The 23456-nt window shown below is 36.4% G+C and overlaps 1 protein-coding gene across 1 annotated transcript in view; it reads left to right on the plus strand.

The window, feature by feature from the left end:
• PRKCB (protein kinase C beta) overlaps positions 1 to 4493 on the plus strand; it is a 650080-nt gene extending 645587 nt beyond the window's left edge. The window contains exon 17 of the mRNA XM_051967376.1: positions 425 to 4493. Within this exon, the coding sequence (XP_051823336.1) occupies positions 425 to 577 (153 nt within the window). The 3' untranslated portion in view covers positions 578 to 4493. The remainder of the gene's footprint in view (positions 1 to 424) is intronic.
• Positions 4494 to 23456: the final 18963 nt, after the last annotated feature.

Below are 23456 nucleotides of genomic sequence, written 5' to 3' on the forward strand. Positions count from 1 at the left end.
AATAAGTATAAAAATAATTCCACTAAAAGTGCAAAGCAAACAGGGGTGTGTTTGTCTGTCTGTCTGTCTGTGTGGACAACTATAAAAAACACAAAAAATATCACATTATAAGTTTTCATTATTTGAGATGATTTCATCGTATTAGGGCATCTGTTGTAGAACAGTTTTTGTTTGTGATTTGTTCTTTGTTTGTTATTTTGCAAACTTCCAATCAAGTTTGTTTGGGTGTCTCGTATTAAAATGAATCCTGAATGTAGAAAGGGAGTTCCAGTATCATGCTGCTATGTCCGTTATCACTTAACCAAAACACTGATGCCTTCTCCTGTTGCATCCAAGAAGGCGTCAGGATCTCAGTGAGGGGGCATTTCTCTCTCTTGTTTCTTTCCCTTCTCATTCTGTGTTGTGTCTGCTTTCCGTTTGACAGAGGGACAAGCGTGATACGTCTAACTTCGATAAAGAGTTCACCAGACAGCCTGTGGAACTCACTCCCACTGATAAACTCTTCATCATGAACTTGGACCAAAATGAGTTTGCTGGATTCTCCTACACTAACCCAGAATTTGTTATTAATGTGTAGATGAGACGTGTAATCCCGTGGTCATGTCCAAAGTCGGCGACTTTAGACCAAGTTGTAAATAGGAATTCTAGTCTTCTGGGTACTATTCACCATGTGGAGAGATTGTTTTCTGGGGCCTATCTTTGTACATGTATCTTGCCAGCTTGTTTTCTACATTTGGAAATGTTTCATTTGGAGCAAAATGCATTAACCTAATAGCCAGAGGTCCAATTTTTCCAGCCTCTAACCCAACCTTAGTTATGCATTGAATGAGCAAAAAATATATATATTCCAACTCCTGTGTCTGGTCCCCAAAATGCTTCCATCTTTGTAATTTTTAAAATCAGAAGCTGACATTCTGGTCAAGTTTTTACAGTTACTCCACAGTGGGTTTTTTTTTCCTTTGAATGCTAAGCATGGTCGGTATTTTTAAGAGTTGTGAGTAAGCTTTGCTGTTACTGTGAACTTAGTGTCTCTTAGAGGAACCTTTTGTTCAAGAAGCTGAGATGATTAAATCTGATTAATGTATTGAAGATGTATGCTTTACCCATTTCTATTTTTAAGTGCATTGTATATAGTATAACAGGCTTGATGAAGCTACCGTCTTCCTCCTTCGCTCATAGGAAATGTATCCACTTGGCCATTCATTCACTGTTTTTCATGTTTATTAATGACTCAGGCAAAAAAAAAGTCTACGCAGCACTAAATAAGCAAAAGAGAAGGCCAGAAGAGAAGTCGAAATGGCTCCTGGGGTATTGCTAAATAGGGCATTTCTGTCAAAAGGGTACGTTCCCTTTACTGCAGTCACACCAGGGAGGAAGGCAAGGGGGAGTGGGGCAGCACAAACCCCAGCGCTGAGCCCACTCATGTCTCCGTGAGGGTTTCCTTACTCTATAAAGGGGATACATCCATCTTCCTCTCTCCAAAAATATAGATGCCCATGAAATTCAGCAGGGAACAGTAATGTGGTGATTTCTAAAGGTCACTGGCAAGCTATGAAGCCTCTGCCTCCTGAGCATGTTCCTTTTTATTTTGCCTCATTTACCTCCTTTGTGAAATGATGGTTTCAGACTAAGTGAGCTATAAAGAGCCTTGTGGCTCTGATACTGTTCTAACATTTCTTTTCTGACATTCTAGGCTCTTCTGTTCTTCTTCTGACAAATCTGACAAAAGCTTTTCCTTTTGGCCCAAGTAGGAGGAAGGCTTCCCATTAGGGCCCACCTGCCTCCATAATACATTTCTCAATAATCTTTCACAAAATTCAGCCCCCAGTGCTATTCACTTCTATCTTCTTTTTATATTACTTTTCCCTTTGATTCCGTTTGTGAAAACATGGTAATCCCAGCCTGGATGTACCATGCAAGAGGTCTCTGCTCCTGCCAAAGCTAGTAGGCAGTAGCAAAGAGCACTGCTGTCAGATCGAATGAATTGTGATGTTCTCCTAAGATGACTCAGAGTTCTCCCCACCTCCACCACTCATGTGTATCCACTTGCCCAGTACAGCTCCCATGGCTTAAAACCTGTACTGAGATGTTTACATTTCCATCTACACACACACACACAATTTGGGGTCATCTTCTCCAAAACTTGGCAGTGTTGCCCATTATAATTCATACTTATAGAGACCAGAAGAATGGAAGTTGGGGAAAAGAAAATGTATGTATTTTTTTGTGGGTTGTTGAAAAACATTTTTTTTTGCCTTTTTAAACTAAATGCCAATGTTTTGCCCCTAGACACATCTTTTTTTGATATGATATATTAGGGAATCAAGCTGTAGCAATCCTGATGACTTTGTTCTCTCCTATATCCCTCTGCCAGCCACAGTCACTTTTTACATGGGCAGGAAAGATCTTTTTTGGCAAAAATATTGCAAGATGCTTACATATAACAAAATGAAAATCCATGGAATGTGTCAAAACAAAGCAAACAGAATAAAGAGCAACTGGCCATATAACCCTGAGACTAATTTTCTCTAGAATTCAATTTCCTCACCTAAAAAATGAGAGAACCATTACACAATTTGTCTTGAATTGGGCAGGGCATCATAAAGATATATAGAGGCTTGAGAAGGCCTTCCTTCTCCTTCCTCCCAGATGACAGGTAGGGAGAAATAAAATTTGTCAATACCCTGAAAAACCAAAATTTTCCCTGCTATTTGTCCTTTTGGCTTATGTCTGACATCATCCTCCCAGGCTCTTTTTGCTGCCCCCTTGATACAGCCATGGTATACTGTCACATTGGCAAAAACCAAATTACATTAAAATGCTCTTTGAAGCTATAGGGCTCAGCTGACTAAGTTGAGTAAAGGGACTCTTTTCATCTATCCAGATCAGCATCTGCTCTACAATTTACAATCTTAGAAACCTGCCTGCAGAACATAGAAGGTCAGAGCTGGAAGAGCCTTTAGAACAAGAACATAAGTGGTCGGTAAGAGGACTTTAGAACTCTTAAATACAGGATGCCAGAGATGGGAAGAGCTTTCTAGTCCAGCCATTTCATTTCACATAGGAGGAAACTGAAGTCTATCAAAAAAAATGTTGTTACCAAGATTAAAACTCCAGTCTCCCAGTGTTGCTGAAGACTGAACTCTATATTGGTCTCAATCAAATGCAATAAGTACTTATTAAGTGCTTGCTGTGTGCCAGGAACTGTGTAAAAGATTGGAGGAAAAAAAATAAAAATTTCCCTGCCCTCAAGAAACTTATATTCTACTAGGTGGGGGAGGAGGGAGAGGAAATAATGTACAAAAAAAGTAAATGCAAATTATATGCCTGGAAGATGGAGCATCTTTGATCAATTACCAAGGCCCAATTTTCCATGTGACTTTAGAACAGATAAATCAAGTCCATCTAATGGCTTTACTCTATCGATGAGGGCTTCTATAGGGGTCTGGTACTCTTTGAGGGATGAGATGAGAATGCTCTCAGGGAGTTTCTCCAAGTCCCTCCCTGAGCAAAAATGACCTCAAGACATATGTGATGAACAGATTCTAGGTCTAAGGCCAGCAATTTTGCTTCAAAGCATGAAGAAGCAATCTCCCCTGCCAGAAAGAAAAGGAAAGGAGATCTTCTAATTGGTCTCTCTCAATACTTGTTAGCCCGGCCACTTTGGCTAACCAAAGGTTTCTTATCCTATAATTATTGGGCTTGTAGCTTGACAGATCTGTTAATTTGTTGTCCTTTTACTTTCTTTCCCTAAGTACTAGTAAAGCTCTTAAAAAAAAAACTCAGCAACCAAACTGGGTTCATCTGAGCTAAGGGAAATAGAGGGGATTATCTAAAGCCAAACCAGACCAAGGTTGATGGTAGAGATAGATATATAAGGCCTACTCCTGCCCCAGAGCTTTGGGGACCAGCCATTAAATATTGCACTCAGAGTTATAGAGTTTGAAAATCTTAGAACTGACTAAATCTGGCCAGAATTTCCTGCCTGGGGTCCTGCTTCTTCACACAAGTTCCAGAAAACCTAAGCATTATTCACTGCTGGCCCAGTCAAAGGCAGGGACCATAAGTATGTTAGATTCAGTGCCCTGGGTCACACTGTGCCAAGCTAAGTGGTCTTTGAGGTTATCTTTTTCTAAAACGAACCTAAAAAGAGTTCATCTCCACAGGAGGAGGGAGAGCCTGGCCCTCCCAGAAATTGTGTTTTTTCTCACTGCTCACCCAAGAGGCAGGGCCCTCGAGGGGCTCTTGGATTCCACATAGCATTATTTCTTATCATGTTTCATGGGGAATGCAAAAATGCCATGATCCACCTTTTCATTTTGTGTGTATTGTGACTTTCTTTTCATCTGCAAGTATTGATAATTTTGATACCTTATCTTAAATCTAATGTGTTTGACTAAAGGAATTCTAAAGACTGCATCATAGATGGATATATAACTTCAGTTCTACTTGCTGCATGTATGAAAATAAATAAAATCTATAATTTATAGAAATCCAAGACTCTGTGTGACATTTCTTGAGAACTGCAGAATTTATTTAAAGAAAATAGTGACCTTGGGCTTCCTACATCTTCCCTTTTCTAGGTCAGAACTTTGTTTCCCAAATGGCAAGGAAGAATGGAAGAGAAGAGCAATTATTAGCTACTTTAAGCTAAGGCACAGTGCTGAGGACATTAAAAACATTATCTCATTTGATCCTCACAACCCTGTGAAGCAATGATTCCTATTTTATAGTTAAAGAAATTGGGCAGAGAGGTGAAATGCCCAGGGGTCATGCAGCTAATAAGTGTCTGAAACTGGAATTGAACTCAGGTTTCCTTGCTCCACGCCCTGTGTTACTCTGCTGTAGGGTGTCAATCCCCATCACCATTCTAATCATCATTGCTTCTTCACACAAGTTCTGGAAAACCTAAACACTATTCAGTGCATTCCCTGTTATCAGGAGTATGACTTCTAAAACTGGACATAATGCTCCAGACTGTGTCCGTTTGGGCAAAGTCAAAGGGAACTATGAGCTAGTATCCACCAGCTCCCTTATTTGACATATTATGTTCTTGTTAATGCAGCCTAAGATTGGCAGTGAGCACTCATATGCAGTCTACTCAGAACCCCAGATCCAATTTTACACGAACATTACATACTCACACATTTCCAGTCCTGTAATAATTCAATTGATTTTTCTGTGCTTAGGTGAAGCACTTTGCATTTATCTCTATAAGTGCCTCTTATTAGATCCTACCTATTTATTCCAGCCTATTGAAAGTTTTTTTATATCACAATTCTGCTATCCTATATAATAGCTATATGTCTGTTAATTTCTGTGACATACACATTTTATAAGTGTATCACCAATGTCTTCATAACATGGATGAAAATGTGAAATGAACTGACCCAAAAATAGAATCTTGTGATACCTTGCAAGACACCGCCCCCCCCCAAATGGACATTAATCCATCCATCATCATTCTTTGGATTTGGTCATTCAAATATCCCAATCCCTACCTAACCTGTGCTATCATCTGTAACCATCTCTACCTCTTCTCCATCACACTGGGAAATATCCAGTCAAAATTTAACTATAGTACACCTTTGGATTTACCCTACCCTGTCACTCGTACAGTCCTGTCAAAAAAGAAACTGAGTCTAACCTGGCATTATTTGTTCTTACTTAACTTATCTCTGCTTTTTCTTACTGCCATCTCCTTAGCTGCTGTTTCTTCTATGGACTCTGTCTTTATCTCAAAGGTCCTTTCCAGGTCTAAATATATCATCCTTACCACCTGAATCCTGGCTTTTATAAGTATTTTTAACACCTTTCCACTAATGGGGAATGGATCTCACTTTCACCATTCCTAAAATGTTGTTCTTGTTGAGTAGTTCCAGTTGTCTGACTCTTAGTGACCCCATTTGGGGCTTTCTTGGCAGAGATATTGGAGTGGTTTGCTATTTCTTTCTCCAGGTCATTTTGCAAATGAGGAAACTGAGGCAAACAGGACTAAATACCTTGCTCAGGGTCATTCAGCCAATAAGTTTTTGAGGCTGGATTTGAACTCAGAAAGATGTATTTTCTTGACTCCAGAACTCTGCACATTAAAACCTAGCTGCCCTCACCTTTATAAATTTAGGGAATGGAACTAAATGGCTTCTGAGATACCCTCCAGCTCTAGCAGTCCATATTATTTGTGTTAACATGCTTCTAAATTCTTATATTTTGTGTTCTAAGGTCAATTCCAGCTCCACCATCCTAAGTAAATGGAGCATGTCTGATTAATAGAAAGGGCATTAGCTTTAGAATCAAAGACTTGGATTCAAATCCCCATCCTACCACTTATTACCGGGTGAACTTGACATGATATAAAATTGATATGAGATGACAATAATGATAGATCTTCAAATATTCAAAGGCCGTGATTAGCTTTAACAGCTTTAATAAGTTTGACCTAGATTGAAGTCCTCTCACCACCCTTGGTGACTCTCCTTGAAATTTGCTCAGAATATGATTTATTAGTATGGTTCCCAGAAACAGATACAGTACTCCAGATTTAGTCTGATCAATGGAACTATTAGCTTCCTTGTTCAGAATGCTACATTTATGTTAAGGCCCCTTAAAAGAGCATTAACTATTTTGGCCGCCACATCCACAGAAACTGCTGAGATCTTTCTCACACAAATTGTTGCTCAGCCACCTCCCTCCTATCATGTTCCTCTGCAATGGTCCCAGGTGTTATAATTATCTCTATTCAGTTTTATCTTATTTGATTCACCCATCATTCCAGTTTGTCTAAATCTTTCTAGATTCCTAATCATCTCATTCAATGTATTAGCTGCCAGCTCTATATTGAACACAGATTTGATAAACATGCATCCATGTCTGCATCCTAATCATTAATTATCATGTTGAACAGAAGCAAAGTAAAGGAGATTCTGTTGTATCCACCAGAAATCTTTCTCCAAATTTTCAGCAATCAATTAATCAACTCTCTTTAGGTCCAGATGTTCAGCCCGCCATCTCACATAGCAATGGTATATGTCAGTTTTTCGAAAAATTTATGATTTCATTAGTGAAAGTATACCCTACCCCTTCAAATTTACAAGTCCTAATCCTAAATAACTTAATAGATAGTTTTTGTGAGTCACTGTGACCAATAAAGATGGGTTCTCCATTCTGTTAAAGAACCGTTCTGCTCTTATTAGTGATCTTCAGATGACATTGCATATCATTCTGCCTGTATTCCAAATCCATCCAGCTTGACATGATCTGTCAAAATCTGAACTGTCCTAGCATATTGCCACATCATAATAATATACACTTATTAATGGATCATTCATATACATGTGTATATATCCATATATTTTCTCAATATCCTTCTTTTAAAGTTAGTTATCAAGTAAGATCCTCAGAAACATGAACGTGTCTGTGCCATAAGGAAGTATTTTAAAAGTGTGTGCTTTGCAGAGTGAATCATAATATATATCAATCCATAAAAATTATATGAAAACTAAACTGAAGACAGAAGGCAGGCTTAGTAGATGGACCAAATCAAGATAAGTAATACCCATAAGGCTTCTTTACCCTTTTCAAGTTCATATTGTTTTAAAAGGTGAATAAGCCACAAAACAATCAAAAATTGATTATTTAGTAATAGTAATTATAGAGAATAAACTTGGTCCCAAAGAAGAGATATGAGATGGTATTTCCTCCTGCTCCTTTGAAGACATGCAAGTCCATAGGTGTGGAATGTTGTAAAAAATTTTTTTCGACTGTATTAATTGATTTTGTTGATTTATTTCCTTTCTTAATTTTTATTTAATTGATTTTTAATTTATGGAATAAAATAAGAATATCCATAACATAATATATTAAAAAAGATGATTGCACATGACACTGCAAATCTATTATATACAATTTGCTATTCCTTTTACATATAAAGTTAGCACATTAATTTCTTTTCTTTTTTTTCTTCCCTTCCCCCACCTTAGAGATGGCTACCATTAGACATATGTGTGTATGTAAAATTCTATACATACTTCTATTAGTTCTTTTTCTTAAAGCAGATAATATCTTCCTTTATATGTCCTTTGTAGCTTATTTGGGAGTTTCTTTTTTAAAAAAATCTCTGTAATATTTGTGGGAGATGGGAAGAAATATTGGAAGAAATCAAAGAAGTAAAAACAAAATATATCAGTAAAATTTATTTTTAAATGAAAACAAAATAAAAACTTAAAGCTGAATTGACTTATGTTTGTCAATTTTGTAAATTAACCCATATCAAGCATAGTCTCAGCTGAATACTAAACTGGAGTTGTATGCCCTATTGAATTGTGAATTCTGAATGATTTGGACTGAGGTGAGAAGAGGACACCACAGTACAAAAAAGAGGTGGAAACTGGAGCCCCAAAAGAGGAATTATCTCCTGCTCCTGAATGACAGCAAGAGCAATTAGAAGTTAAAGAACAAAACGAGGGATATTCTGGTATGTGAGATCTCTGGTTAAGTTATAAAGGAGTTTTTTGCTAACATCAGAAGATAAAACTAGAGTTAGATAAAGTGCTAGTTGTTAATAGTTAAAGATTATTGAGAAAGGTATCAAATTATATTTGGCTATTTCTTTAAAATCCTATTCTATTTGATGGGAATTTAGTAATACCAATTATTTTAAACTGCTTGATTAAAAAGGTCTATTTCTCTGTGTGTTTTTTTTTAAATTGGGCAGAGAGCAGATGATTTTCCCTCTCTCAATTAAGTATACCTATATCTAAGGCTTATATGTTAGACATAGGAAGACATAACCAAGATAATTATAATTACTAGTCCCATTTCTATAGCATTTTAATGTTTACAAAACATTTTCCTTAGAACCCTGAAAAGTAGCACAAGTATTATGACCCCCATTTTATAGATGAGAAAATTTAGTCTCAAGATATAAAGTGACTTAATTGCAGTCACACAGTCAAGAAATATCAGCGTTAAGATTCAGAAGGGTACCACACAACAAAAGAGTTAGAGCACTGAGCCTTAAGTCAAGAAGACTCATGTCCCTGAGTTGAAATCTGGATTTAAACACTTCCTAGCTGTGTGACCTGAGCAAGTCCCTTAGCCCTGTTTGCCTCAGTTTCCTCATCTGTAAAATGAGCTGGAGAAAGGAATGGAAACTTATCTTTGTCAAGGAAAGCCCAAATGATATTGGACAGGACTGAAGAACAAGAAGATTCAGAACCAGTTCTCCTTTGCATCTGTTCTTTCACCTACAAGATGCAAACTCCTACTTTACTGGGGGACTGGGTTTTTGAAAGACCCAGTCTCCAGGAAGCAGGAAGCAGTCCCTTAAGTGCTGAACTTGCAAAGCTAAAATGTAAAATGAAAGGAATGTCACCAGTGTCCTTCAGACAGGAGGGCCCCAGGAGGGCTGGGATGCTGGAGGAGGACCTGGGTGTGTCTGAGGTCAGAGGCTTATATCACATCCCTTGTCATTCTCCATTTAACACCATCAAAGTGGGTTCAGACTGATCTGCTCTGACTGCATAAAACTAGCATTACATCATTTTGCCTTAGGGAAGCATCATCACAAAACCCGGAGATTTCCTGGGACTGCAATGGAAGTGTGAGGGAACTAAAAGGGAAGAGGGGGATGGACGGATGGGCTTTAGCAGATTAGAGTTCTCACTGGGGGAACTGAGCCAGAGCCCCATTGGCTGAATGAAGAAGCTAACTATTTCTCTTCTCTTAATTTCACGGCTGAAGAAGCCTACTCCACCCACTATCTCCTGAGCCTTCTGTGCTGCCTGAGTGGTGGGGATGCTGCAGGGAGACTGCTGAGACCAGTGCCTTCCCACGGCAGGCCCCCAAAGGAGTCAGTCTCTGTCTGTCTGTCTCTCTCTGTCTTTCTGTCTCTATCTCTGTCTCTGTCTCTCCTCTCTCTCTTCCTCCTCTCTTTCTCTCTTCCTCCTTCCCTTCTTCCTTCCCTCCTTCTCTGCCTTTCCATCTTTCTGTGTCTGTCTCTTTGTCTCTCTCTCACTTTCTCTCTCTCTTTTTTCTTTTTCTCTCCCTTCCTCCTCTCTCTTCCTCTGTCTCTGTCTCTCCCTTCCCCTTTCTCTCTCTCTCTTCTTCTCTTTCTGTTTGTATCTGTCTCTCTCTGAATCTGTCTGTTTCTCTGTCTCTGTCTCTCTGTGTCTCTTTATGTGTGTGTGTATATATATGTATATATATTTCCCTCTCCCTCCTCTCTCTCTCTCTCTCTCTGTGTCTCTCTCTCTCTTTCACACACACACACACACACACGCACACACACACACACACACACACACACACACACACATGCTGCTCTCTCACAACCCAAGTATTCGGTGCTTTCTCTCTCCCTTAGATTTCACTCCTGAATGTTAAATTATTGCCCTGTGGGGAGAGGAGGAGAGCCAGACTAGACTCATGCTGGTGATTAGGGGACAATTAACAGCAACTAATGAAAGTACCTTCAAGGGAAAGAAGGCAAGGTAGGTGTCCTGATCTAAGAGAGTAAACAGCAGACAGCACTGAGATAAGACAATTCATGGGGTAACCAAAGCCGAGGCTTTTTTTCAGGACACAGGAAGCAGAAAAGTTCATAGCAGAGGGCTACAGCTTAGAAAGTTGGGTCAGAATCAAGGAGAATATATCATGATGGGGAGTGATAGTGAAATGATGGTCCCATGCAACTTCTCCCTCCCATTAAAGGTCTCTTTTTTAAAAATATAGCTGTGTGCTGGTAATCTTTCCCCTCCCTCCTTTCCTCCATTACCACTACTTCCTATCAGGTTCCTAGATATTTGGACCCTGGCTTATTTAGTACTTACTGAACTCTCATTCTAGAGGAAAAGTCCCCAAAAGCTTTAGTTTATTCTGGTACATCCGTCTTCCCACCCTTCAGTGCCACCCCCATTCAGTTAACCACTGAGAAAATAAAACTGAAAAAATCACAGCAGACACAATCAAACCCTGGGATACTCAGAGAGAACTCCAAAACCTTCAAACATCCAGAATCTCTGCAAACCCAGAAGTAAAGAACAGATGGGATCTAGTCTTTGATGAATAAGAAGCAATTTCTAAATACCCAATTGAATTTAAAATACATCTGAGGCATTGTATCAAGAGGAGACAAATATATGATATTCTATGATTGCTTGGTTTACTGTCCAGAAGGATGGGCAGGTCAGTGAGCAAATAGATGGACAGAAATTATAGTAAGTATCTATTAAAAGTTTGCTGTCCTGCCTGGACAGTTGGGAGGTACAAGGGGGTGGAGTACTGGCCTGGACTCAGAAAGACTCATCTTCCTAAGATCAAATCTGACCTCAGACATTTCTTAGCTGTAGGATACTGGGTAAGTCACTTAACTCTTGTTTGCCTCAGTTTCCTCATCTTTAAAATGAGAAGAAGGAAATAGCAAATCACTTCAGAATGTTTGCCAAGAAAATCCTAAATGGGGTCAGGAAGAGTTGGACATGACTGAAATAACTGAATAATACAAGAATCTGCCAGACCACTGTGCTAAGTGCTAGAAATATAAATAAAATCATGAAAACTAATCCTTGCCTTAAAGGAGCTTATATTTTAATGGAAGCCAAAATACATGAGGGGGACCTTAAAAAGGGGGACACATGTCCTAGCACAATGGGAACAAAGCAACACTGACTAGAAAGTGTTATTTGACTGAACTACAGACCCCTCCCTGCATATTGCTATAAACTGAGGAGTATATGGAATGTTCAGAGAGAACCAGCACTGCTTTTGGGGGGCTTGTCCAACCCTTTTTAAAGATGCTCATCCACCTTTAGTGTCCACCCAACATTCACCTCCAAGAGTCTTAACAGAAAATAACAAAAATTCACTAAACACCTTTCTTTAATTTTCTTTTCAGTTTGCTTTATTTTGACTTATTTTATTTGACTTCCAGAAAAGATACTCCATGGGTTCTCCCAGAACTCAGGTCAAGAAAATGTCTCAACATGAGAGGTGATTTGGAAGTGAGATTCCCAGCCAGGGTTCAAGATAAGGCAAAGGGATAAGAAGATAACTCATTTTAGATTAAGTCAACCTTTTACAATGAAAGGCCAGAACCTGAAGAAGTTTCAGGAAATAGTCGTCATAAAAGCCTAAGAAAATATAGTTCATAATATACATAATATTACAGTATAATTCAGCAATCTGGCATGAGGTTATCTCCAAACTGAATGAAGTGCCCCATTCATGATTTTTACCAACACCCCACCAGATGAATTTAAACCTTGATCTCCTAGGGGACAGAAGGATTCCCTGAAGGAGGAACATGACCATCAATAATCATGCTTCAGTATTTTCCTCATGTCACAGACTTAGTATATTTGGTGTACTTGTTTGGAAGGGTCAGGGATTTCATCATTGTGATAACTCTTAACCTCTATAGACCACTTGGGATTATAAAGACCAAGACCGCAGCTTTCTGCTGGTTAACTAACCCCTTTATCGCTCTCCTAAAACATAGATGTGCATAGAATGTGGGTCAAGTGTACCCAAGCTGATTCCTAGGGCAAGGGTCAATGGGAATACTCCCCCAAAGTGTGCTGATACACTTTATACCCTACAAATGTAGCTGCTATTGTAGTTTCTAACTTGTCCTACCTGACTTTATGTCTGACTATTACTTGTGACCCACAACTTCATTTTCCTCAACTGTAAAATGGAGATAACAGCTCTTACCTCATGGGTGTTTTGAGGATCAATTGAGATAACGCATGTAAAGCTCTTTGCAAACCTTGAAATGTTCTGCTATTATTCACAGAATTGAAGACCGAGAGAGATAAATGAATTCAGTCAAAGTCACACAGTTAATAAGTGATAATTGGTAAATCGAATAAGTGGGTGATTATTTGCTCATCCCTTCCACTGTTTAGTTGTATACCCATGAGTATAAATCACTTTACCACTTTGGGTCCCAGTTTTTTCACCTATAAATGTGAGACTTGGAAGAATCAATTTTTGGATAATAAATAATATCATTATGATCTCATAGAGCAGGACTAGACAGAGTAGTAACATAAGTGACTTAGAGTCATATATATGTAACTACTTTTCAATTACTTAGATCAATTTATGACCTTATTGACGTGGATATAGCATTCTAACTATACTTTCACATCATGCATAATTCTTATCCACATTCTCCCCTAAATTCTCCAATTAAGATCAATACCCAACATGTAAAGTACCTTCCCCTAGATCTTCTATCATTCTCTAGGTACCCAAGCATTACTCAGACTGTCCATCTGTTATCCCTCACTCTCACGATGGTCTGCCCACATCCTTTTCCATTCCAATTGTAGATATGCTGAGTGACAATCTTTTTATGTCCCCTCTTGTGTACAAGTCATCATTGGTATAATGTTGCAGTCTATTTATGTCCACTATGACTCTGTGTGTCTGTGTGTGTGTTGCCCTTTGGAGCTCACCTACAGTTTTGATCATGAGGTTTACTGATTCATAGGCATATGAGCATCCATGGGAGGATATTGTGTTTTTAAAAATGGGCTGTTTTAATGTGAATCTTGAGAGTTGACCAAAGAGCTACATACAACTCCCTGACTACAAACTATCCTTTCTTCTCTTCTCTATCTTTTCTTATTCAATTCAAGGCTGAGATCATTGTCATAGAATCACAACTTTGGAGGTATAAGGACCCTTCAGGGGCAGATATTTGTTTCACCTCCTTTCTATATTCATAAACTTAAATCCTTTATATGAGTAAACAGAGACTAAGTAACTTGGCCAGTGTCCCACATACATATATGACAATATCGGGACTTAGAACCTGGCTCCAAATATTTATTGTTTAATGTACTTACTCTCTATCTACAGTGTCTGTCCAAAATAGACATTGCTTGTGGACTAACTCATCCAACTTTCTGTCATAGACTGGACTTGAGAAATAATACATAAATAGCAATAATTCATAGGAACATACAAGAAATAAATGTTCATACAAGAAATAAAGTTCTATATGACATTCAAAGGGAAATGACAAGGTTATTATTTACAAGGACAAAAGAGATTTCAGTTAGTTACTGGGAATTCAATAAGTAAAGAAGGAGAAAAATTGTACAAATTTAGGCAAAAGAATAAGTGAAGACATGGAGGCAGGAGTGCAAAGTATATGTGACCATCTATGGTCATCTCTATGGCTCCTTTCGACTCCAAGATTTTGTGACTCTAATATCTTAATAAAAATGAAATTTACATATTCCTGTTAGATCTTAAGGTTAGATAAGGTATCATAACTTCTGGGTAAGATTATTGAACCTATAGTCAAGAAACCTTAAGTTCCAAAGCCATCTCAAATAATAATGTTGTGAGATTTTCACTCTTCTCTAGACATCATTTTCCTCACCTCTAAAATAAGAGGATTGGATTAAAAATTTCTTAAGTCCTCTTTCAAAATCAAAGCTATGATCCCATGACCTAGACAGTCATAATTTAAGTAGTCAAGAACTTTTTTTTTATGCAAGTATTTATTCTATGCTTAGTCACAAAGGATTTTTAAAATTCATCATAAGGAACTAAAGAAACTAAAACTTAATGAAACAATTTTTAATAATGACTAAACTTTACTTTAAAAATACAAACTTGAAAAATTAAAAAAAATGTATAACTATTTTCTTGAGATGTCGGTGTATACTAAGTCAGACCTATATTTTAGATATTATGTTTCAGTATCTCATGGTTCCAAATCAGAGAAATTTAAGGTCATATAATTCTTTCTGTACCCCCAGATCACTCTTCCTAATGAGTCTATATAGTGGTTGGCTGGTACTCATGTCATATTTTCTCTGTAACTCATCCATTAGCTCCTAGAGTAGCATCAGCATCCTTAACACTAAGTCTCACACACTTAGAATATCAGTGCTGCCAAGAATGTTAGAAAATAAACTATGTAAGTTTAGCACTGGAAAGAACACGGTCTTCTCAGATCCTGTAGAACATAGAATACTTGTGCTCAACTATGCTCAATAATTTATTAAACTGTGCACACCCTTTGATCCATCAGAGTTACTACTGGGCTTATACCCCAAAGAGATACTAAAGAAGGGAAAGAGACCTGTATGTGCCAAAATGTTTGTGGAAGCCCTGTTTATAGTGGCTAGAAACTGGAAAATGAATGGATGCCCATCACTGGGCATGGGGAATGACTGAATAAATTATGGTATATGAATGTTGTGGAATATTGTTCTATAAGAAATGACCAGCAGAATGATTTCAGAAACGTCTGGAGAGACTTACATGAACTAATGCTGAGTGAAATGAGCAGGACCAGGAGATCATTATACATGGCAACAAGACTATATGAAGATCAATTCTGATGGACATGGCTTTCTTCAACAATGAGATGATTCAAACCAGTTCCAATTGTTCAGTAATGAAGAGAGCCATCTATACCCAGAGAGAGAACTATGGGAAATGACTACAATAGCATTTCTACTCCTTCTGTTATTGTGCACTTGTATTTTTGTTTTCTTTCTCAGGTTTTTCCCTTTCTTTCTAGATCCAGCTTTTCTTGTGCAGCAAGATAACTATATAAATATGTATACATATATTGGATTTAACATATTCTTTAACATATTTAACATGTATTGGACTATCTGCCAGCTAGGGGAAGGAGGTGGGGGAAAGGAGGGGAAAAGTTGGAACAGAAGGTTTTGCAAGGATCCATATTGAAAAACTACCCATGCATATGTTTTGTAAATAAAAAGTTATAATAAAAAATAAATAAAAAATAATTTGAATGGAAAAAATAAAGAATACTTGAGCTCAACAGAACCTTAGAATATCAGAAGAATATCATAATTGAAAGGGACTGTAAGTATACTTTAGTTTAACACATTCATTTTACATATGAGAAAACTGGAACTTCTGGGAGCCAAGATGATGGAACAAGGAGGAAATTGCTTGAACTCTCCTATATTTAGCTCTAAACAAGTATAGAATAGCTCCTGAAAATCAATCTGGAATGGCAGAACCAACAAAAAGATGGGTAAAACAATTTTCTAGTCTGAGACAACTTGGAAAGTCAGAAGGAAATATTTGTCTCATTCTGGCAAAGGGGGAATCCATTCTAGGCAAGAAGCATTCAAACAAGTCAACAGCAGATGAGCCCTGAGCTCCAGGAAAATAGGAAGACACCGGGACCAGGTTTCCCTTTGTGCCCCGTTGTAGTATCAAGTGAACCACCAATTACAGCAGTTACCTTCCCACAACTGTGCCACTCTATTCACACCTCACTACAGCACCAAGTGAACCACTAGACCCCTTATCCTGTAGCACTGGTGCAGCATTGAAAGACAACCGGAATCCATGGTCTCTGACACAAGACATTTGGGACATTGCCATTTCTGCTCTAGGAACAGAGTTCAATTTTATCCATTTTAGTATTTTAATAGTACTGGGAAAATACAGTTACACATAAAGATAATTTTCAATATTAATTTTTCTAAGATTTTGAGTTCTAAATTTTCCTCTCTTCTTTACCTCCTCCCTACAATAGCAAGTAATCTGATATCAATCTGATATATCCTATAAGTTATACATGTCCAGTTATTTTAAACATACTTCCATATTAATCATTTTGTAAAAAAAAAAAAAAATCAGAATAAAAGGGGAAAACCATGAGAAGGGAAAAGCAAACAAAAAAGGTAAAAATAGTATGCTTCAATATACTATTCAGTCTCCATAATTGTCTCTTTGGATATGGATGACACTTTCCTTTTTCTTTTTTTCCTTATCTCTCATTTTTATTTTTTTTCAGTAGCATTGTATGTAAAGATAGTTTTCAAAATCATTTTTGTAAGATTTAGTGTGCCAAATTTGTTCTCTCTCCCTCCTTTACATTCTCCCTCCCCAAGACAGCAAGGCATATGATGTGGATTATACATGTACAATCATTTAAATATATTTATATATTTGTCATGTTATATAAGAAAAATCAGACCAAAAGGGGAAAAATCATGAAAAATAAAAAACAAACAAACAAAAAGGGAAATAATATGCTTTTGTTGGCATCCAGTCTCCACAATTCTTTCTCTGGATACAGATGGCATTTTCCATCCCAACTCTATTAGAATTATCTTGGATCACTGTACTGCTGAGAAGAGCTATGTCTATCATAGTTGGTTGTCACATAATCTTGCTATTACTATATACAATGTTCTCCTGGTTCTGCTCACTTCATTCAACTTCAGCTCATATAAGTTTTTCCAGACTTTTCTGAAAGCAGCCTGCTCATCATATCTTACAGAACAATAATATTTTATAACATTCACATACCATTATCAAACTGCCCTAATATCTTAGAACTAGAGGGCAAAATAGGATCTCTTAGAAAAGAGATCCCAAAATGAAAACTCCCCAGAACACTATAGCCACATCCCGGAATACACAGGTCAAGGAGAAAATATTGTAAGCAGGCAGAAATAAACAATTCAAATAGAGGGATCCAGAGTAAGGATCACTCAGAATTTATCAGCCTGAACATTAAAGGATCAGAGGGTATGGGATATGATATTCTAATAAGCAAAAGATCTAGTATTACAACCAAGAATCACCTACCCAGTGAAATTGAGCATAATCCATCATGGGGAGAAATGGTCATTCAATGAAATAGAAGTCTTTCAAACTTTCCTGATGGAAAAACCAGACCTAAACAAAAAAAATTTTTTTTTAATTTTAAGACTCAAGAAAAGCATAAAAAAAAAAGGTAAGGAGAAAATATAGTGAATTCAATAAGATTAGTCTTTTTATAGTCCTATATGGGAAGATAACATTTGTAATTCTTAAGAATTTTATCACTATTAATGTACTTTGAAGGAATATACATAGAAAGAGGGTATGGATATAAGGTGACTTTGAAGGGAGGACATTAAAAAAATTAAGGGGTAGAAAGAAGGTTACATTGGGAGCAGAAGAAAGGGAAAGATAGAATGATGTAAAAATGTTTAATATGAAGAGGCATGAAAGACCTATTATAGTGGAGGGGAAGATGGGAAGATGGGTGGATCACTTAAACTTTACTTTCAATGGGAATTGACTTAAAGAGGAAATAATATATACAATCATTTGGGTATAGAAATCTATATCATTCTATGTGGAAGTAGAAAGAGAAGGAGCTAAGTACAGAGGGTGAACTAACAGGAAAAAAGGCAAACTGAAGAAGGCAATAGTCAGAAGCAAAACATTGGTGAGGAGGGAAAGTGTGAAAGGAGATAGAGAAAAGAATAAACAGGAGGAAAAATAGGATGGAAAGAAAAATGCAGTAATCATAACTGTGAATATGAATGAGATGAACTCTACCATAAAATGGAAGTGGATAGCAGAATAGATTAAAAACCAGAATCCTGCAACATGTTGTTTACAAGAAACACACTTGATATACATGGAATAAATGGTAAGGAACTTCAATGGAATCTATTATGCTTCAGCTGAAGTAAAAAAAATTATAGGATTAGCAATCATCTCAGACAAAGCAAAAGCAAAAATAGACTTAATTAAAAGAAATAAACAAGGAAATCAAATCTTGTTAAAAGACAATGAAGTAATATCAGTACTAAATATAGGTACACTAAGTGTTATAACAAATGTAATTCTTAAAGCATTCTTAAAGAAATTAAATGAATTTCAGGAGGAAATAGAGAGCAAAACTATGCCAGTATGGACCTCAATTTCCTCATCTCAGAATTAGACAAATCTAACTACAAAATAAGCAAGAAAGAAGTTAAGGAGGTGAATAGAATTTTAGAAAAGTTAGATATAACAAACCTCTGAAGAAAATTGAATGGGGATAGAAAAAAAATGTATATATCTTTTTCTTACCTAATATTTGGAAAACAATATGGCAAAAAGTAGGTATTGACTAACATCTTAGGCCATATACTAAGAGAAGGGCAAAATGGGTACATAATTTAGACATAATATGCAAAAAATATACATATCTTTTTCTTAGCTATCCATAGCACCTATAAAAATAGAAAAGAGTATAAAGTGTCTCATTGAAAAAACATAAAAACCTCAAAAATCAAATGTAGAAAGACAGAAATATTAAATGCATTTTTTCAGATCATAATGTAATAAAAATTGCATTCAATAAAAGACAGTGGAAAGATAGACTGAAAATTAATTGGGAACAAAATCATCTAATCCTAAAGAATAAATGGGTCATAAAAACAATAGATAAGAGGCATCTAGCTGGTACAGTGGATAAAGCACCTGCCCTGAAGTCAGGAGGACCTGAGTTCAAATTTGGCCTCAGATACTTGCCACTTTGTAGCTGTGTGACCCTGGGCAAGTCAATTAACCTCAATTGCCTCAGGAAAAAAACCTCAAAAAATAGATAATTCCATTAAAGAAAATGACAACAATGAGACAACATACCAAAAATGTATCCAAGGTAATACCTAAAGGGAAAATGTATGTCTTTAATTGCTAACATTAATAAAATACTAAAAAGCATAGAAATAAATTGAACTTTCCTTAAAATAATGAATATCTAAAACCATCAGCAAGCATTATCTGTAATGAGAATAAGCTAGACGTCTTCTCAATAAAATTGGAATGAAGCAAGGATGCCAATTATCACCATCATTATTCAACATTGTATTAGTGTTAGCTATAGCAATGAAAAGAGAATTGAAGAAAGTAGAATAAGTAAGAGAAAATAAAGCTATCACTTCTTTTGCAGATATGTTGGTGTATTTGGAGAATCCTAGAGATAAACCAAAAAATTACTTGAAATAATTGATAACTTTAGCCAAGTTGCAGGATATAAAATAAACCCACATAACTCATTAGCATTTCTTTATATGACCAATAAAACCAGATATCAAGAAAAAGAAAGAGAAATTGCCTAAATTAACTGTAGGCAATATAAAATACTTGGGAGTCTATCTGCTGAGACAAATACAAGAACTAGATGAACCCAATTACAAAACACTTCATATAAAGTCAGATGTAAAAAATTGGGAAAATGTCCTTTGCTCATGGATAGCCTATGCCAACATACTAAAAATTATTTTGCCTAAATAAATTTATTTATTCAGTGTGATACAAAATTACCAGAAAATTATTTTATTATTTTATTTATTTATTTATTTTATAAAGCTAGAAAAGATAACAACAAAACACATCTGAAAAAACAAAGGAAGTTGGTCTAGCCACACCAGATTTAGAACTATAATATGAAATGGTAACCATCAAAATGATCTGATATTGGGCTAAGAAATGGAGGGTGGATAAGTGGAAGAAGTTAGGTACATGAGACATAATAATAAATGGGTATAGTAATCTTTCAAGATCTTAGTTTCTGGAATAAGAACTCATTGTTGACAAAAATAATACTGGTAAAACTGGAAAACAATATGGCAAAAAGTAGGTCTTGACCAACATCTTAGGCCATATACTAAGAGAAGGGCAAAATGGGTACATAATTTAGACATAATATGCAAATTATTAGAACAAGGAATAGTTTATCTGTTAGATCTCTGGACAAGGGAAGAATTCTGACCAAACAAGAGACAGAATTGGGAATTGACTCAAAGAGGAAATAATATGCACAATCATTTGGGTACAGAAATCTAAATCACTCTACATGGAAGTAGGAGGGGAAGGAGCTAAGTACAGAGGGTGAACTAACAGGAAAAATGGTAAACTGAAGAAGGCAGTAGTCAGAAGCAAAACATTGGTGAAGAGGGAAAGTATCAAAGAAGAAGGCAAAAGGCAAAATGGCTAATTTTGATTATATTAAATTTCAAAGGTTTTGGAACCAAGATTAGAAAGAAAGCAGAAAGCTGAAAAACAATATAACAATTGTCTCTGATAAAGACCTCACTTCTTAAATATCAAATTTATAAGAATATAAGCCATTCCCCAGTTGATGAATGATAAGAAGATATGAACTGGCAGTTTTCAGATGACGATTTCAAAGCTATAGTCATAAGAAAAATGCTTTAAGTCACTATTGAGGTTCCATCTCAACTTATTAAACTGGCTAATATAATAGAAAAAGAAAAATGTTGGAGAGGATGTGGGAAAATTGGGACATTAATTTACTGCTGGTGGAGTTGTGAATTAACCCAATCATTCTAAAGAGCAATTTGGATCTATGCCCAAAGGATAACCAAACAGTGCATAACCATTGATCCAGCAATACCATTACCAAAATATCACAAAAGGGGGGAAAGGGATTACATGTACAAAAATATTTATAGCAGTTCTTTTTGTGGTGGCAAAGAAATAGAAATAAGGTGCCCATGAATTGGGGAATGACTGAACAACTTATGGTATACAAATTTAATGGGATATTATTGTGCTATAAGAAATGATGAACAGGATGATTTCTGAAAAAACTGAAAAGGCTTACATTAACTAATACAAAATGAAGTAAGCAGAAGCAGTAGAACAATATTGTGCAAAAATCATAGTATTGTAAATAACAATTTTGAAGGATTTAAATCTGATCAATAAAATCAAAGCATTCTATTCACCCCCAGATAGAAAGTGATGTACTCAGAGTGCAGAGTGAAGCATTGATTTCCCAATATCACTAAAGCAGAAATTCTTTTGTTTTACCCTACATATTTGTAATGGGTTTTGTTTTTCTTGCTTTCTCAATAGATGGGAGTGGAAACAAGAGAATTCAAAATTGAAAATAAATTAAAATTATAAACATGAACCTAACTGAAGATCTTTATGGATATAATATTATTCCTTCTATCTACATGAGTTCAAAGCTTACCTAAGGTATTAAAGTGTTCTTTTTTTTGCCCCTGAGGCAATTGGGGTTAAGTGACTTGCCCAGGGTCACATCGCTAGGAAGTGCTAAGTGTCTGAGGCCAGATTTGAACTTAGGTCCTCCTGACTTTAGGGCTGGTGCTCTATTTATTGCACCACCTACCTGCCCTATGGATATTGTTCTTAATGATGACTCTTAACATAGCTTACACTAATCTATAGGTAGGGTATTTTCAAGACAATGGTACTAATGGTACCAAATGAAAAGGTACATTAAAACTCAATTTAAAAATAAAAGTAACAAGACAGAGGAACACTATCATCTGGGACCATAGGTTATTGAACCAAACTAACTGTAATCTATTTCATTTTGTAAAATAATAATAATAATAATAATAATAGTAATAACTCACATGCTTATTCTCATTCACCTACTGGTTCTACTAATGGAAATATCACTCAAGGAAGTTAAAGACAAATAGATGGAGCCAAGATGACAAAGTAAAGACAGGAATTTACCCAACCTCCCCCTCAAACCACTCCAAATTCCCTTAAATAATGACTCTAAACAAATTTTAGTGTTAGAACATCCTAAAAGATGAAGTAGAATATTTTCCAGCCAAAGGCAATCTAGAAAGTCAGCAAAAAGAGTTAGTGGCAGCAGGTGAGTATCCAGCACACACTTCCAATACAGGCAGCATCAGTACAGCCCCATGCCAATAAAGCAGGAACAGGTCTAGATGTATTTGAATCAGTACCAGCACTGTTAGTTTCTAGACATCTCAACCCAGAGACAACTCGAAAAGTCAACAGAAAAGGTCTGTAGCAAAAGGGTGGAAGTCCAGCATGCAATCCCCAGCACAGGTTCTCCAGCATAGCTCCAGCTTCAGTCCCAGCCCCAGTAAAGCAGAACTCTTGTTTTAGCACACTAGCTCTTAACAGCAGAGACACTACTAATAGTTTCAATGATCAGGTTCCTAAACTCCTGAAACTTGGGACAATGCACCCTGGAAACAGAGCCCTACTTTAACAAAGCATTTAAAGCTGAGTAATAGGCTAGGAAAATAAGCAGACAACAAAAAAAGTTTCTGACCACTGAAATGGTGACAAAGAAAATCAAAACACATTCAAAAGAAGATAACAAAGTCAAATTTCCAGTATCTAAAGCCCCCAAGAAAAATAAAAAACATAGCTGCTTCAAATATATCAATATATCCATAAGAACATTTTGTTATAGCAAACAAACTAGAAACAAAGTGAATAGCTAACACCTGAGAAATGACAGGCTTTATTATGGCAATTATCTGGTAGAGATGAAGTATGAAAATCAGAGAAACCTGGAAAAATAGGTATTAACTGATTCAGAACAAAATAAAATAAACAAGAGAACAATAGCATGACTACAATGATGTAAATGAAATCAATACCAAAAGAGATCAGAATTTGTATTAAATGCAGTGGCTAAATCCAATCTAGAAGAGAAACATTTCTCTCTATAGGGAAGAGGTAGTAAACCAAAGATGTGAGATTCAAATGAGATAATTTATGTAAATTTAGTACTTTGCAAACCTTAAAGAACTGTAGAATGTCATTTTTTTATTATTGTTATGATTATTATTAGCCTACAGTCACAATACCTCCACTTTAGTAATGACTTGAACTTTCTACTGGATTCC

This window comes from Antechinus flavipes, chromosome 1 (assembly GCF_016432865.1).
Source record: "Antechinus flavipes isolate AdamAnt ecotype Samford, QLD, Australia chromosome 1, AdamAnt_v2, whole genome shotgun sequence".
Lineage (NCBI taxonomy): Eukaryota > Metazoa > Chordata > Mammalia > Dasyuromorphia > Dasyuridae > Antechinus > Antechinus flavipes.